The following is a 17695-nucleotide window of genomic DNA, read 5'->3' as shown; positions in this document are numbered from 1 at the left end:
CTGATGGCTTTTAATTAACCCCAGCAAAACCATGTGCTCCTGAGTTTGATGACTAGGCATCTCCTTTGCAACCTCAGTTTCATACTCCACCCAAAAAGATCATGAATGAATGTGGGTATGCTTTAGAATTAACATATCAAAGTGCTGCAACCATCATCACACTGGACGCAGTGGGGATCAGGGAAGAACTAGGGATGAAAAGACTGGATGGTTTGTGAAGATTAAGGGTAATGCAGAACTTGAATTTGTGCTTCTCCAATGAAACTGGAGAAAAAATTTGAATAAATTATGAGTGTGGTCTGATGGTGAGGGGAGGATATAGTGGGAGAAACAGGGTTCCAGAGATAATTCCATCCACACAGGGTGAGGACACAGATGGCTCCACCCGCACAGGTTGAGAGGATAAGAGGGATCCATGGGCACAGATCTGGGAGACAGAGATTTCTAGGTTTAGGACCACTCTCAAAAACGTAATTTAAGAGTCAGTCTATTTGTGCAGGTGATTATGATGTTGGCAGAAATAAAATCCACATCAGCCCCTAGGGCATTAACCACATTCCCAGATTTAAGTTCACTATTATTTTGCTTACAATGCTTTTTGATATGCAAACTTCCAAGTTTTATGCACTCAACCCTCTTAATCTTTTCCTTTGTTTTCTTTTGCACTCACACTTAGAATACCTCCCCCTCACGAAATCAAATTAAATTCTCACCTGCATTTTTTTTTCTAATCTTTTCTGTTTCATTTTTTTCCCCCTTAATTCTTTAGTCTATTTGGAACTTATATTGGTGAACAGTATGAAATAAGGATCTGATATTATTATTGAAAGATCTCGCTTTACTTGTTAATTTAAACTGTCACCTTCATCCCATACTAAATTCTTACATGTCAGGATTCTTTTCTTGGGTATTCTGTCTCATTCAATGGATCTAGCTGATATCCCAGGACTTAAATCAACTGGCTTTATAAAAATATTTTTCATCCCTCTATGGTAGGGAAGCATGGTGGATCAGTAGCACTTTGCTTTGGTTTGATTTTAGGAAGTTCTCTGAATGTTTTAGGAACCACAGAAAGATCTTTAGGACACTGAGTAATGATAGGTGAAGGGACTGACTCTTACCAACACTGAAGTCATAAAGTCATCCTACCTGCCACCAGTATCTTGGGGAGACCCTGATGGAAATGAGGAAAAATGGAACACACAGCCCCTATGTGGCTCTGAATCGTTCAATCCAGCAAGCCCCAGCAATCAGGAGTGCAACCAGCATGCCAGACCTAAGGGAGGCCTTGCCAGGAGTCCACACCTTATATAAACAGGATGGGGTGATAAGGCTATACTCTGGGTAAAATGGTATGGAATACAGATTCCACTATGCTGACAAATATTTCATAGTGTGCTTGCTGGGCTGGAAAATAGTGTTTATTTATTTACAAGACAATGCATGACTCACTGGATCTCCTCTACTAGATGGGTTACAGGTCAAGGTCATCTGCTGAATGACCCCCTCCCCCCGAGTGAGCCAGCAGAGTTTGCAATGAGAAAAATAACCCAAAGCACCCACAGACGCAAGTGTAGATATGGAATTTCATTTTCGGCCTCCACAGAGGATAGCCCAGGGCTAGCTTCCCCACAGGGGAAGTACACAGGGAGTTAGAGACCACAGAAGGAACTGAATTCACACTTCCTTGGCAGACTTTAATCTTGCTCTTTCTCACCTCTTCCTGGATACCCCAAGTAGGTAGCAGTCACTTTTCTCCTCTCTTTGCTATTTTGCATCTTCCTGTCCACACTTCCCTGGTATGGCATCTCACTAGTAGAGATGGGAGTTGTGGGTAGCCCCATGGATACTCCACAATGTTAGGCACGTTCTCCTGCCCCCCAATCCCTATTCTTAGTCTCTCATTAATCAGGCAAGTCTTAATGAAATATTTAGTCTTGATATAATACCATAAGTGGAAAATTTTATACCATAAAACTTTGTTTCATGTAAATTATTTAAAATATTCTATATAATCACCTTCAGGCTATGTGTATAAGGTATATATGAGACAAATGGATTTCTAGATTTTGGTCCAATCTTCAGGACCAATCTTATTATGTATGACCAATCTCAGTTTTGTGTATGTATGTATGACCAATGTATGTATGACCAATGTCAATTTTGGTCCAATCTCATTATGTATGTGCAAATATCCTAAAACCTGAGGAAAAAATTTCCCTATGCAAAATACTTCTGGTCCCACGTATTTTGGATATGGGACATTTAGAGCCTGTATCACCATCTCTCCTCTCCCCTCCTACTCTTCCTCATGTCTCGGGCAGCTCTTGCTTACTGTTCTGCAGGGATGTAGCCATCCACCAAAGGACTGCACTCCACACCGGCCACCTTGACATGCGAGGCGATGTCCCTGAATTCCAGGCCCAGGTTCTCTCCTCGGATGGTGACCTTGGTACCCCCTTCCCGAGGACCTGTTACTGGGATGATCTGCAGGGAGGAAGAGAGGTAATCCTTCAGGCCTCAAGATGCATCACCACCAACTTGCCAAAGGGGCCAGAGCAGGTGTGGCCCTTTAAGATTCTGTGTATAGCTCCTTGAGCAGGTCGAGAAGTTTGGGGCTATCATTAGGCTGTAGCCTTAGGTAAGGCAGTCCATGTTCATGTGTGGTCTTAAGAATCATATTTAAAGCCTCTGGTATATCTTCCTATCTCATAGGAGAAGAAATATGACTTCAGTGTTACTGAGTAGTTCAGAGAAAATCAGGATAGACTTCTGGCATTCAATGAAACCATTATCCACCCAGAACCATCCATATCTAGGACCACCCCACCCCACCTTTCAAGATCAAATGTCCCATCTTCATAATTAGGTGGTCTTTCTCATCACTGAAATTCCAAGACACCTTTTTTGTTGTACTTTCATGACAATTATTACTAATGTCTGGCTTCCCATTCCTCCACTCCAGATATTTTGATCTTAAGCCTCCAGGAGCTAGATGTGTCTCCAGCTCCAAGTCTTGCAAAGAGCAGCATGATAAGGTGTTGGGTACCTTATCAACCCACTGTCTCTCTGGTTAGGAGTATTTGCCGTATAACTTACTTTCATTGTTGGCTGGGTTTCTTGTCTAAATGGTTTTAATTTAGACTGGTCAATATGCCTAGCCTTCTCTCAAAGATTTCACCATGAATGCTAAAACCCATGATTAAAATGCAGGGATTCAGCATCCAGGGGCCTACTTTGAGGAAGAGACTTGGGCAGTGAATGCCTCTAATTGTTACTTCCCACTCTACACACACCACAGAAAGGCCCTCTCCCATTTTATTTCTCAGAGAACCTACACCTGAATGGTGGTGTGTGGTGGGGGAGGATCTGGATGGCAGGAATCCCCTGTCTAGCATTTTCCACTGCCCCACTCCACAAAGGTCATATTTGGAGCTCTGTCCTGGGTGGGGGTTAAAGTTGGAGGAACAAAAGGCACTAGGCTGAGCCCCTGGTGGCAGCTTTTCTAGGGGAGGCTATTTACCTATAGTAGACTATTTACCTCCTTCTTCTTACATATGTGTAAGGCATGTGTGGGCATACATGTTTGTGAGTGAGCATACACATGGTATAAGAGTTTATATAAGTATGTTCCCATTACAGTGGAAAGTAGCTTCCTTGGCAACATAGGCCCATCTCTACTTGAGGGAGGTGGGCCAATGTGGAGAAGGCAAGGAGAGAATGGCTAGGCTCTCCCCTAATGTCTTCCCAGATGGTCAGTCCCCAGCGCATCCCTAGCACCTAGTAGGGGTACCCACATGAGGGTCCAGCCCTGGCTTGTCATCCTGTAAGAATGGTTTTTATCTCTGGTCCAGTCCTGGGTCCCTCACAGGGCTGATGCCAGGATGGAAACAATAAGTAGCCCCTGCTACTGCCCTGGGAAGATTTGTTTAATTTGTTACCTCCTCCCTGTGATTTTTTCTTGGATTCAGGCCAAAAAGAAAGCAAGTTGTGCTGATTGGGTTCAACACACGGTGAGATACCATGTACCACAGCCTAGGGGATGGCTAAGCTGTTAACTCTGTGGTAGGGATAGTGGTTCCACAGAGGAGATTCAGGGTTGTAAGTGGGCTGGCAAGGAGATGGGGATAATGGGCAGTGGGTTGAAGGATGTTTACCTGCCCTCCAGGTCTTCCAGCTTGAATCATTATATGGAAGTCACCCCAGCCAAGAGACTGAAGTGGGAGCTCAGAGGAATTCCTGGTGTCTACATCACCAAGGATTCAGAAGATGAAGGGCCTGAGGTAAGAGGCACATTTTGAGCACTACCACAAAATGTGAGCAAGGGTGTTCACTCACAAAATCATTCCTGCTCAGACTCGTCTCCATGGCAGTTTATGAGGAGAGTGTATGTCCCATCACTGGGGTGAAAGAGAAAATGAATCCAGTGCTCAGGAGACCTGGGAGATAGCATCATTTTCTTTATACTCTAGTTATTGCAAAGTCACAGCTCTGACATTGGGTTCTACCTGGAAAAGACCTTTATAAGTGTAATGGATTTAACTGTGTCCTCCACCCCAAGATTTAGAGATGGAAGCCCTACCTAACTTCATGACTTAGTTACTCTTCTTGCTGTGACTAAATATCTGACAAAAGCAACTTGAAGGGAGAATGAGTTTATCTTGGTTTATGGTGCAGGGGTCAGAGTCTATCATGATGAGGAACGGATAGCAGAGGGCTTGGTCCATGGTGGCAGGAGCATGTGGCAGTTGCTTGTTACATGGTATGAACCATGAAGCAGAGAATTCAGATGGAAGCTGGGCTCTCACCCTAAATGCTTACCCTCCAGTGACCCACTTCCTCTAACTAGGATCCACCTCCTAAAAGGTTCCATAATCTCCCATAACAGTGCCACCACCTGAGGACCAAGTGTCCAAACACATGAGCCTGCTGGTGACATTTCACATTTAAACCATAATACTCCAGTACCTCAGAATGTGGCTTCATGTGGAGATAGGTCCTTACAGAGATCATTAGCCCTCAGAGGCAACCAACCCTGCCAACACCTTGATCCTGCACTTCTTCCTCCAGGATATTGAGATAGTACATTTGTGTTGTCTAAACTACCTGGTTTGTGGTACTTGGTCACAGCAGCCCTAGAAGTCCAATACAACAGGGCTGCTGTGCTAACTGACAAGGGCTAAGGAGGGGCTGTACAAACTCCAAAGCACTATATACACACATGGCCTAGGACCCCGGCCACTATTGCTAGATATAGCATAATATGTGCATTTGTGAAACAGCATGAAGCTGGATACCAGTGTGTCCTCAGGACTGTCAAATGCAGAGACAGCTGCTTTCCTCCTGTCTCCCATCTTCTCCTTCTACCTCATTATCATAATCACTATCCACTGTGGCCAAGAGGTATTGCGGGACCTACTGTGTTCTGAGCCCTGTGCCTGGGTGGGGTGAGGATTGTAGAAGACTCAATTCTAATGTTGGGGACTATTCAGAAAGAGACACGCATCTCTCCTCCTAATTTTAAGAGGACAGTAAGGATCTCCAGGTCAGTAGAAAGGCACTTAGGTGGACTCACTGCTAGGAGTGTGGAATGGGGAGAAGAGTCAGAGTCGCGTATCAATCCCAGGGGCAGCACTTGCCTTGTTTAGACATCCTTGGTAAGGACTTAAAATGATTGATAATGAACAAGAAGTAGGAGGTGGAGGAGGTCAGTGAGCTTCCCAAGAGTTTTGCAGAAACCAACGAAGTACTATGTATGATAATTTGCCTTTAAGCCGGTCCTTGGAATTTTCCCACGGGATGGCCCCTTAGACTCACTGCACAGGTGAGGATGGTGAGGCACAGTGATAGGACTGAATTAGCCCTGAGTGCCCAGCAATCTGCTGTGGAGCCAGGTTCGGACCCCGCTGTGCCTCCCTATCTGTGTGCTTTGCTCTGCCCTGCCCTTCCCTGGGCTCTACAGTCAGGGTCCTCCTGAACTATACCTAGATCTATTTTTATTCCTACAGCTTACAGGAGCAAAAAATCACTCTCTGCTATGGCTTTCTGCCCCTTCCCAGAGCTGAGCTCTGCCTCTTGGACCCCAGTGCAGCCTTCACTATTGTCCAGCTACTGGTAAGGCTGCTAATGATGAAGCATCACAGCCTTGCCATTAATATGCTTGGACACACGGGGGGGGGGGTTATGAGAGTCCAACAGGCAGTGGAGCCTTTTCTGTCCCCAACCTTCCTGGATGAGGGAAACATCTGGGAAGCAAGCCTAAGCTTCTGAGGAAGCTGTGGAAGAACATGGGGATGTGCCCAGCTAGGTGAGCAGTCAAGTCTACCTGGTGACTGCATGGGTGGCCGACCCCACAGCCAGGTATGGTCTTCAGGTCCCTGGCCCCTAGCAGATTGTAGGGTGGCTCAGCAGCCTGGAGTGGGCTATAGGCCTGGCCCTGGCTTACCTCTGTGATGCGAGGGTTGGTGCACTTGCTGTTGGCTCCAGACAGCTCCAACCACCTGCTCTCATGGGCAGGGCAGTGCTGGTGCAGGGTACACTGGCCTGGGCTCTGGCACCAGCCACACTCAAAGTCTGGGTCAGCCTTGAGACACAACCCACAGCTCTCGCGCATGGCTCCACACTTGTAGAGGTAGACTGTGGAGGACAAGGACAAGAGGTGCTTTGGGATAGGGGTAGTCACAGGGAAACTGTAGGTCTCCATTCAGTCTTAGCCATCCTTCCAGCAAATTTCACTCACTCTAATACCCTCCTGGAAGCTATCACAGTGCAGAGCTCAGGCCAAGAAATAACCGGGAAGAACGAAGGGAGAAGAGGATGTAAAGGGAATGCTCAGAGCCCAGGGTGACCTGTCTAAGAATGTAGGGCTGTTTTCCTCTCTCTCCTCCCCTCCCTTGCACCCCCTGCCAGTCCCCAACTCCTTCTGCCTTCCCTATAAGACCTTGCCTCTTCACACCTTTATTCTGAGCTGGATTGTCGATGTTGAAGTGTCCATTCCACACAACTGTCAGCTCCACTGGCAGATTGTTGATCTCCATGCCTTCATAGGAGTACTGCAGCCAGGTGGGGGAAGAACAGAAGTATGTCACAGAGATGACTACAGAGACTAGCCTGAGACCCCTATGTGTACATAGGACTAAGGATTGGCCAAGACTATGTATGTGCAGGTGCATGTGTGTATGTGTGTGTGTGTGTGCCCTTGTATATACGTGCACATATGTATATGGACAGATGGGGAGCAGAGGGACCAGAAGATAAAGCATAGAGTGAGGCCAGGCCTTCACAGCACACCTGTGGGACAACACACCTATGAGGCACCATGCCTATGTAAGAGCACACCTGTCCAGCAACCCCCTGTGCCATAGCATACCTGTACAGAAATACACCTGTGCAACAGCACACCTGTACAGAAACATGCCTGTATGACAGCACACCCACTCAGCAACACCTCTTATGCAATATGCCTGTCCATCAACATGCCTGTGCAATAGCACACCTATACAGAAATATGCCTGTGCAATATAGCACATATGTGAAGGCTGATTCAAGAAATGGACTGGACAAGCCATACATTTACTTACAGGGGTCTCACAGTAAGGGGGCTGCAGGCAGGAGACATTCCTGCTCAGCTGCATTTCCCTAGGGAGATGAACCCAGGGAAGAACATGGTTCTACCTTGACTGTCCAGGGAACTTTGGTCAGAAGATCCTGTCAGGCTGTATCTATATAGGGAACTGTCAATTCTAGAAAATGTTCAAGGTAGGTAATCTCTTTCCCATGGGCCTATAATAGAGCCAAGGCAAGGGGCATGGGTGGCAAAGGATAAAAATGAGGGGTGTTGGGGGCTAGAGAGATGGCCCAGTGGTTAAGAGTACACATTGCTCTTGCAGAGAACCTGAGTTTAGTCTCCAGTACTCATGACAGACGGCTCACAACCATCTGTAACTCCCAGCTTCAGGGAATTCAATGCCCTCTTCTGGTCTCCAAGGCTACCTTCACTCTTTATGCATATACCCACCCACCTCCATATACACATAATCAAAGATTAAAAGAAATCTTTAAAAATGAATGAAGGGGCAATGCTCTGGAGGTGGCGAGAAGTTGGGGTAAGAGGGAAGTGGCTCTGACAGAAGCTTTGGGGAAGTTGGGAAGGACTGCCCCCATGCCCAGGACAAACCTGGGACTCTAAATAAGATTTCAAAGGCATTCACAGTCCCAGCTTCTTACTGCAGTTACCCTTGGGTATGGGGGCTGTCCCTGAACAGGGTCCATCACCAGGATCCTCTGCCAACTATTCTGAGAAACTGCTGCCCTGGGCAAGAGATGGTGATTCAGGGTGGGAGGAAGAGGCTCTGGGTTGAAGATGTGTGGTCCTGCACAGAGCCCCCAGGTGTGGCAGTCTCTGCTCTCCTTCTGACTGCAGGTACTGGTCAGTGCAGAGAGAGGCACTGAGCAGGAGAGCTCAGAGCTTGCCACCGGTAGCAGGTCCAATCCTTACCTGGTGATTTTCTTACTATTCCACCAGACTTTCCTGCCACAGGGGGTGGGACGGTGGAATGGAATTATAACAGGTTTTCTGTACAGGAGAGGCTGAGGGTTGGCAATTTGCTGAAAAGATTCATCCACAGGGCTTGTTTAAAGTTGTACTTGCAAATCCAATGGACTCTTTTAGCCCAGAGCCGAGGTTTGGAGGGGCTGGGCTATAAGGGGTGTTGGTGGATATCAGGCAAGATGTGGGAGCTATCCATTCTCCAAGCCGACTACCTCACCTTCACTGAGGGGGAAAGAGAAGACACTGGGCATGCTGGCCTTAGGAGAATTTCAGGGGCTGGAGTCTACGCCCCTGTCTCTTGGCAGGAATAGGTCTGTTGCCTCTTTCTAAGCGTTTCTAAAAAAGATGGTCTGGGAAATCTCTGAGTCTCTGAGTTACAGAACTGGCCACATCATGAGTATGATTGGATGTCCTAGACAACAGAATAAGCAGGATGTGTGTACAGGCTTCTTCAGGCTCTCTACCTTACTGTCTAGAAGTTTTAACTCGTTTCCTGGCAATATAAGCCCAGACCAGAGAGTCACACGGCATTCTTTGCACAATAGAGATAGTTTGCAGCACACCATCCACTCTTACTGAACCCCTCTGGTGACTAATGCCTGCTGAGCACAGAGAAGACAGCAAAGCTGTCCTTGCCCTGTAGAAATGACAGCGGAGGCTTTGTTCACACTATAGCTCAGTACAGACATCCCTCCTTATCTGTGAGAAAATACTGAAGAGCCTCAGTGGATGCCTAAACTCTAGACTTTGTTTTTTTCTCTACATATATACAGATGATGAAATTTAACTTGTAATTTAGGTACAGTGGGCAATTAACAACAATAACTAATAAATCAGAACAACTGAGACAACATACTGTAATTTTATACACGTTATCTCCCTTCCTCCCTTCCCAACTCTCCTTCCCTCTCTTTTTAACTGGTCACTTGGTTATCAGTCAACATGATAACCAAGTCATCTACTGAAGTTATCGAGAGGCAGGTAGCATATATAGGATGGATACACTGGACAAAGACATGCTTAATTTCTGCTCTGCAGGAAAAAAAATGGTGTTCTGTCAAAAAGCTTCCTTCTGGGATTTTCTATTTAATGTTTTTTTATTGTGGTTGACTGAAAATATGAAAAATAAATCTGGATGAGGGACTGCAACATACTCAACTCCCCAGATACTAAGTTGGCTCTTAGTCAGGCTGGGTCACCCCAAGATATTTCAGTTTTCTCAAATCTGCTCTACTCTGGCTACTCAGAATGGACTAAAAGCCCCTCAGCAGAATCAAGGTTGAGGAGCAGATTTTAGGGCCCCACCCCAGAAGTACAGAATTTAACTATCTGGAGATGGGGAACATTTGAAAGAGTTCCTCTGTGGTTCTAGTGTTGACCGAAATTTAAAACTCTTGCCAGAAGTGGGGAGGCAGGGGCTGTCCCAGAGGAGGGAGAAGCATGCGGGGGAAGGTGCCCTCCCTTATGGGAGAGAAAACACAGGAACACTTTCTGCTCTCTTTTCCTGTCTCTTCCTCTCCCTTTCTTTCCCCTTCTCTCTCCTTGCAAGGCTATAGGCCCGGTGGTGAGAGAGAATTAAGGTCTTAGAATTACCACTGGAGGCTTCTGGGTAGAGCCTAGGGCCAGCTGCTCCAGCTTACCACTGGAGGCTTCTGGGTAGAGACTAGGGCCAGCTGAACAAACAAGCCAGCTTACCACTGGAGGCTTCTGGATAGAGCCTAGGGCCAGCTGCTCCAGCTTACCACTGGAGGCTTCTGGGTAGAGACTAGGGCCAGCTGAACAAACAAGCCAGCTTACCACTGGAGGCTTCTGGATAGAGCCTAGGGCCAGCTGCTCCAGCTTACCACTGGAGGCTTCTGGGTAGAGACTAGGGCCAGCTGAACAAACAAGCCAGCTTACCACTGGAGGCTTCTGGATAGAGCCTAGGGCCAGCTGCTCCAACTTACCACTGGAGGCTTCTGGGTAGAGCCTAGGGCCAGCTGAACACCAACCAAACACCTGGTGGCAGCACTGGAGATCACAGATCTAGACTTTGGAGGGATGCTGGAAGTCAGGCTTGAAGCCCAGCTTCTGTCTCTCAAGCCTACTCTGCTCAGGACCCAATGTGAGAACATCAGGTTGACTGGGATGGAGTTAGCCAGATTATCAATGGAGCCTTCAAGCCTCTCTCTGGATGTCCAGAAATGGCCCAGAAAGGAAGGCAAAAAAATTCTCCCTGTGCCTGTATGTGATTATCCGTGTGTGCAAATGTGGTTAACACGCATGTTTGCTGAAGGTGAGTACATATATATATATATATATATCCGTGTTATCTGTATCTATAAGTGGGGATACATACACACACACACACACACACACACACACCATAGCAGCTGTGTGAACATGAGCAAATGACCAAGTTTTGAATCCTTCATTTGTAAGATGGGAATTAAGAGACAGCACACACCTGTGAGGATTATTGCTCAGACTGCAGATAATATATACAACACTCTGAGCACATTGCCTGTCACATGGTCTAAGCTCCCAATGAGCATTGTGTATTTTAATCTATGCGTATACATCTGAGGATGCTCTGTGAAACTCTATTTGTGCTGCCTGTGTTTATATTTATGGAGAATAATAATAGCAACCATGAGCTGTTTATGTGCCAGACACTTGGTACATATGGAGATGTGTGCATATGAAAATGCTTACGTGTTCTTCTGTGTACCCATGTCTGCATGCACTTTGTTTTTGAAGAAAATTGAAAATTAAAAAAAAAAAAAAAGACTGCAAGGATCAAATACGCTAGGCATTGTTTTCTTCTTTCTCTCCTCCATTTCCTGGGATTGCAACTAGGAAATACTGAGGACATCATTAACCCCAGGTGCCCCCACTGCCCCTGGGTCTCCAGGGAAGTCACTGTGTTCTGGAGCCCCTCCCTCTTTGGATGACCTGCATCTATACAGGGTACATGGAGCACACTGGCAACTCTCTGTGTGTCCCTAAGCTGGGCAGCTTGGACCACTGGCTCCTGCCCCTCGCCCCCCCCCCCCGACCTCCCTCCCACTGCTCCACTTAGCATTTATATAGCTCTCTGTAATCAGTAGGCAGTTAATCTGCACAAAGCTCAGGGCTGTGCAGGACACAGAATGCAGGAAGCAAGAGATGTTATGGGCTCCTGGAGGCCAGGAGGTTAAGTATCTCAATCAAGGTCTGGCAAACCTCAGCCCAGCTAATGGATAACTTCCCAATCACTCTGAAGATGTACGACCCTCAGCTTCTCCTCTTTGTAAAGCAGAGAAGACCTCTATGGGGTGGATCATTTTTGCCTCTGAGCATCCCCTTGTCTGAGCATCCCCTTGTCTTGAGAGCTGAGAGATTTTGCTAGAGGTCTGCCATTTGAACAAACAAGCCAGAACAGGAACAGTACAATAGTGCACTAGGAGCTGGTTGGAGCACTGACTCAGTGGCCTCCCTCCCTCCATGACCAACACTGCTGCGCGCTGCTGCCCTTTGCGGCCCACTCACGTGCGTGACCACCGGCATGAGAGGAGGTGGTAGACTCTATTATTAGCAGTACTTGACATTTTCCTGGAGCCTTGGTCTAAAGTAGGCCATGCACCCCCGCAGTGGCTCCCTCAGTGCCTGCCTGCGACTGGTCTTCTGCTCCTCCCTCTGTCCCCAGGAGCCATAGCCACTATAGGTCTGTCCCCAAATAGTAGAGCTAGAAGCCATCCCACCTGCCTACCCAGCCCCGAGTCATGCTCACGCAGGGTTTTCTTTTCTTATCTCCCTTTTCTTTGCTCTCCTTTGAGACCTCTGTCACTAACCTCCTTCTGGCCTGGCAACCCTGGGTTTTTCTATTAGACTTCTTCCCCCAGCCCAGATTGCTCAGGCACTTAGAAAAAAGAGGAAACAATCTCTTCAGCACAGTCCTCTTTGTGGCTGATCTCAGCTGGCTCCCAGGGATAATACCAAAGCTGGAATAAAGTGCTCTGCTGCTGGTTTTGTCCAGCCTTTCATTAGAAGGTGTTGATGAAACTAGACTCAAATTCTGAACTTGCATCTTACCTGAATTGAACCTCTGAGAGAGCCACTTGCCCTCTCTGGGCCTCAGGGCCCCCTCCTCACAGAGTCAAGAGAATACTCTCCCAGGTCTGTTTCTGTCTCGTGATACCCATAACTCTGACGGAGGGGGATTTGCCTCCATTAAGGAGGATTTTCTAGGCAAGTTGCTTTGTGACATGGTAGCCTAGCTGAGACCAGCATTGCTTTGGAATCTAAAGCCTCCTCTTGAAAAGAGAAGCTCCTAGAAAAAGTAAAATCTGAGATGAACTCTCCTGGATTGTGGGATCCTAGTGGGTCCTATCAAGGACAGAGGGCTGAGGTCCTGTGAGAGTACCAATCCCGAGGCCCCAGGACTGGTTGGAACTGTGGATTGACTGAGGGCAGTTAGTAGCAGGCCTTCCTTAGCTCCCAAGTGAGCCCAGTTCTGTCCTTGGTGATTGGTTAGGTCCTTGGATCCTGCTTCTGGTCAATGTCACATGGGCCAACATCTCCCAGAAGCAGATCTGGAAGTACCTGGGACTTGGGCCATAGGAGCACAGGGGCCTGGGGAGCTGTGTCACCTTTTGAGTTCTGAAATCTCAACAAGTCAGCATCAGAGAGATGAGCAGACAGACTGAAGGTGAGTACTGTCCTGTCCTCTTCCCACTTGTGCCGATTGGCTGCTAGCACCATGCACTCATGGACCACCATGGAGGAGGGTCAGTGCTCACCTGACCCTTTGTGCTCTATTAGGAAGCTCTGATGTCAACCTTACATTTAGAGAGTCTCCAGTGGCTGCAAAGGGCTCAATGGACAGGTGACCCTTGGCTTAGGGGTGCTGAGGACATGCCAACACAGCCTGCTTCTGAGCCAGCACTGAACAGAACAATAGCTTCTTGGGAGCTCAGTTAGTCTCCAAAGCACTGGGGAAGGTCTGACCAGGGCTGGGCTTTATAGGACCAAGTCAGCCTAAGCACAGGGTCCATAGGGAATCTTGTGATACTTGTGACCCTCTTTCTGGGAACCAAGGCCACCAACTTGCTCTTCCTTCCAGACTCTTCTCCAAGCCCAGGGGCAGCATCTCCCAGGAAGAGAGGCTGTTTTCCCCATGGACTGAAATCCCCACCTGCATCTACAGAGTCACATGGGCGATCCCAGCTTCCTCTCTCCACTAGGACCTTATTTGGGAGACAATTACTTGAATTAAACCCTTGGGAGCTAATCTGCTTGGCCTCAGGATTTGTGAGGAAGCAAGAAGAATTTAATACCTCCCGCCCTTGCAGGTTTAATCTAGAACCCTGCAGAAATCTGAAAAATAGTCTGGCTACCCGCAGAGGCAAGAGAAGTGCATTTGAGAAGCCCTGGGGACGGACCAGTCCCCAAAATACTGAGTGACCTAGAACAAGCATGTGGTCTTCTCTGAGCTCTATTTCCTCCTAGACTACTTCCTACAGGAAGAGTAGGTGTATTCCCATGCAGTTGTTTCTGTGGGATTCTCTGGGTCCCGTGTTGGACTCTCAAACATAGTCACCATGTAAAGTACCCAATAGCAACTACAGGAGAGGCTGGAAGACAGTGTGACATGGGGAGGGGCAGCCCAAATTCAGACAGCTCTGTTACTCATCACCATGTGACTTGGTAAGTCAATACCTTTTAACAAGGGCAGGTGTCCTAGAAGCAAACAGAGCCTTAGCTTTGGGGCCTGCATCTGCTTTTGGATGCCCTGCTTTCTAATCTAAATTTATACCTCTTACATTTTGATTCTAAAGAAGGTCCCAAAATTGCATCAGTCTCAGCCCTACAAGTCTGGATCTGCATCCTCTCCTGGCTTCTGGGCCTTTATCCTCCTTCCCTCCTTCCCTCCCATTTGACTTTTCTCCCTATCCTCTTCCTCTGCTTCCTCCCCCTCCTCTTTCTCATCTTCCTCCTCTCCAGTTGCAGAAGGTTGCTAGCTGCCATGTAGGTTCTGGGAACCGAACCCAAGTCCTCTGTAACAGCAGACATGCTCTTAACTGCTTATTTTCTGAGTTTTTCTTTCTTTCTTTTTTTTTTTTTTTTGAGACAGAGTCTCACTTTGTAGCCCACACTAGTCTCGCAAATGCTGTCCAATAAACACGAGCCACCACATCAGGCTTCTATCTTTTCTTTCAAGTAGTCAAGAACCAAAAAGTTTTTCATTGCTGGAAAGTTGTCTCAAGCATCTGGGTGCAGAGAAGAGAACTCAGAAGGAATGAAAGAGACCAGAGCCATGGGGGGAAGATACCATGGGTAGGAAAAGAACAAGGTAGGCAGGAAAGAGGACACACAGTCAGGGGCACTGTATGTTCCCTAGGAATTCAGTGGACAGTTGTTAGCAGCCTGGAGGCTGCTGATCCTCATTGGCAGAGCTTGGACTTAATTATGGTGCTTGTGAACACTGGACAGGGTATGTAAGTAGCCAGCTCTTGCCCCAACAATGGTGCCTGTTGCTGATACAGTCTGTCCAAACCTTCTTTGCTGGGACACAGCCTTTGTATAGGTTTGAAGGTGACTTTTGTGGGTCAAATACAACATGTGGGTCAGCCTGACTGGAAAGGTAGGGCTTAAAGCTTCCAGAGTGGCTCTTGGGAAAGAGGAAACACAAGAATGTTCATGGAGCCAGCTCTCTGTAGTTACATCTGCCCACAAACAGGATTCTGTGGCCCCATACTGGCCCAACAGTGTATCTTGTACAGGTGACCTTCACCACACCACAGTAACAATCAGCCAGATACTTGGTGATCTCTTCAGTAGTCTTAGAACTCATGGGTGAAGGGGTTGGACTAGATGATCAGGATAGGGGTAGAAGAAAGGATACAGGTAGAAAAGGAGACAGGAATCTGCAGGGTGGGAGACCTGCAGGGTTGAGCTGATGGGGCTCAAGGGCACACAGGGTGACAGGGTCACGGGACAACTCACGGAGGTGTTCTGACACTGCACACTGGAACTGTTGAAGCGCAGAGCAGGCACCCTCTGCTCACTGCCCTGGATGTTCAAGATGCACTCATAGCCTCGTTGTCCTGACTGAGGCTGTGGGAGGTTCTTGGCCTTCAGAGTGATGGGCTTGATCACCTCCACTGGTACCAGGATCTTGTCCACTCTCAGCAACTGGGGGCAGTCCTGGGGACAGAGAGTGTGGCTCAGCTTGGGCATCCAGGAAATCAAAGGAACAGTCCTCTGCAAACATTACAAAGGTGTTGGCCTGTGTCACAGCCTCTTCCCCAGATGACCATCTTGTGCCTACCCTGGCACAATGGAGAAGGAATGGGGATGAGAAATCTCAAGTCTTTTAAATATTTTATTTATTTTTGTTTTATATCTATGAGTTTACTGCTGCATGTATGTAAGTGCACCTGTGTCATACAATGCCTGTGGAGGTCAGAAGAAGGTATAGGTTTCCTCTGGAACTGGAGCTAAGGATGGTTGTTAGCCACCATGTGAGTGGCTGGGAATTGAACCCAGGTCCTCTGCAAGAGCAGCCAGTGTTCTTAACTGATGAGCCATTTATCCAGCCCCAGAAGTCTTAAGTCGTAATGTCACTGTCTTGAGGCCACTTCTCTTGGAGTCTGTCCCTGGCCTCTTCAGGTTCATTTTAATGCCACATCACACTCCGGATGCTCTGGCAGGCCTACGATTCCCTGCTGATTCCTCTCCTTTTTGGCAGGGACTGACCCTGCCGTCTGGGCATCCTGCTTCACTGGGGACTGATGGCCTCTTTGCCTGCCAAGTTCCAGGCAGCCAAGAGTTGGGACAGATGGGCTGTGTGGGAAGGTATGCAGGGAATCAGTAGCCTGGGCCACAGCTCTGTCCGTAGAACATTAATCTGGAGCGCAGATGGGGAAACTAAGAGGGCCTATAGTTGTGGGCTGAGCTTGTCACTTGAAAATGTTCTGGAGTAGTCTTCAGTGAACTTTCCAGTCTAGAAGCTCTGACTAAGCCTTAGGGATGCCATAACATTGAAGAAATGCCCCTTAGAGCAGATACACAGATGCCTGCATAGGCATGGCACCTATGGAATCCCAGAGGGCCCACCTTTGGGGTTGGAAGAAACAAATCAATGGGCCTCCTTCTCTTGAGGCAATCAGCTCTAACCTAGGAGGCCTAGGGGGAGAATGGAAGGAGTCAAAGGAAGGAAGGCAGGTGCTCTGTTCTACGCCATCCCAATTTTCTCTGTCCAGGCATTGTCCAGGGCCTGCCAAATGAGAGGGCTTCTGGGCAGGTTGGCCATAGGAAGCATTGCACCCATGTCCTTCCTAAAGGATGCTTTGTTGTAGTCTCACTGCTGATTCTTAGCAGAGGCTACTGCTTTTTTCCCCAATGCTGGTCTCTACCAGTGATGGATAAAGGAAACCATTGGGAGAAGTTACTAGAGGGGTCTCATCAGGTAACTGTCAGCTGCCATCAAAGCAAAGGATCCACTAACTCCCTGTGCCACCGATAGCTGTACCATGATGGGACTGGCCTTGCAGGGGAAGACTTGAGCCAGCTCCACCACCCACTGAACTTCTGAGCAGCCCTAGCACACCCCTACTCTGAAGTTCGATGTCTCTTCTGTCCATCAGGTGGGATTTGGAGGCCCTGTCCAACTCAACCAGTCATGATTCCCATCACTTGTGTGACCCTCCCTCTGTCTTTCACAGTAAGAGCACAGGAGGAAAGAAAAGCAGGAGTCACAGAAGAAGGAGAGGGAGAGAAGGATGGAGGAAGCTACGAGGGAAGCTAGGAGAAAGAGAAGGAGCCAGAGAAGGGAGACCACTGGCTACAGATGAGCCAGTGGCAGGGCAGCACCCAGGCCTGCCAATCCATCCATCCCCAGCTCATCCAGCATGTCTTGTACCACTTCCATGAAGAACTGCTCAAAGGGGAGCAAGAGATCCAGCAATTCCATTCCTTAGATGTCCCCCAAATAGCTGAAAACAGACTTGAACAGATTCTTGTATGCCATGTTTACAGTAGCATCATTCACAATAGTTGAGAGGTGGAGACACCCCAAATGTCCATGGATGATAAAAGGGTAAACAAAATATGTCATATCTGTTCAGTGGAATGTTATCCAGCATTAAAAAGGGTGGGAATTCTAACCCAAGCTACAACATG

The 17695-nt window shown here is 47.8% G+C and overlaps 1 protein-coding gene across 2 annotated transcripts in view; it reads right to left on the bottom strand.

The window, feature by feature from the left end:
* The window catches only part of Plxna4 (plexin A4), a 461715-nt gene that overhangs the window by 60487 nt on the left and 383533 nt on the right, over positions 1 to 17695 (bottom strand). For both annotated transcript variants that reach the window (XM_017802882.2, XM_029555453.1), the window contains exons 10-13: positions 15518 to 15718; positions 6956 to 7052; positions 6446 to 6636; positions 2336 to 2487 (exon numbers count right to left, since the gene is read on the bottom strand). In XM_017802882.2, the coding sequence (XP_017658371.2) occupies positions 2336 to 2487; positions 6446 to 6636; positions 6956 to 7052; positions 15518 to 15718 (641 nt within the window). The remainder of the gene's footprint in view (positions 1 to 2335; positions 2488 to 6445; positions 6637 to 6955; positions 7053 to 15517; positions 15719 to 17695) is intronic.

The sequence above is a fragment of the Nannospalax galili genome, unplaced genomic scaffold, assembly GCF_000622305.1.
Source record: "Nannospalax galili isolate Female #2095 unplaced genomic scaffold, S.galili_v1.0 scaffold746, whole genome shotgun sequence".
Lineage (NCBI taxonomy): Eukaryota > Metazoa > Chordata > Mammalia > Rodentia > Spalacidae > Nannospalax > Nannospalax galili.
Note: the sequence above shows the minus strand (reverse complement) of the source record. Positions and strands in the feature narration are given on the sequence as shown.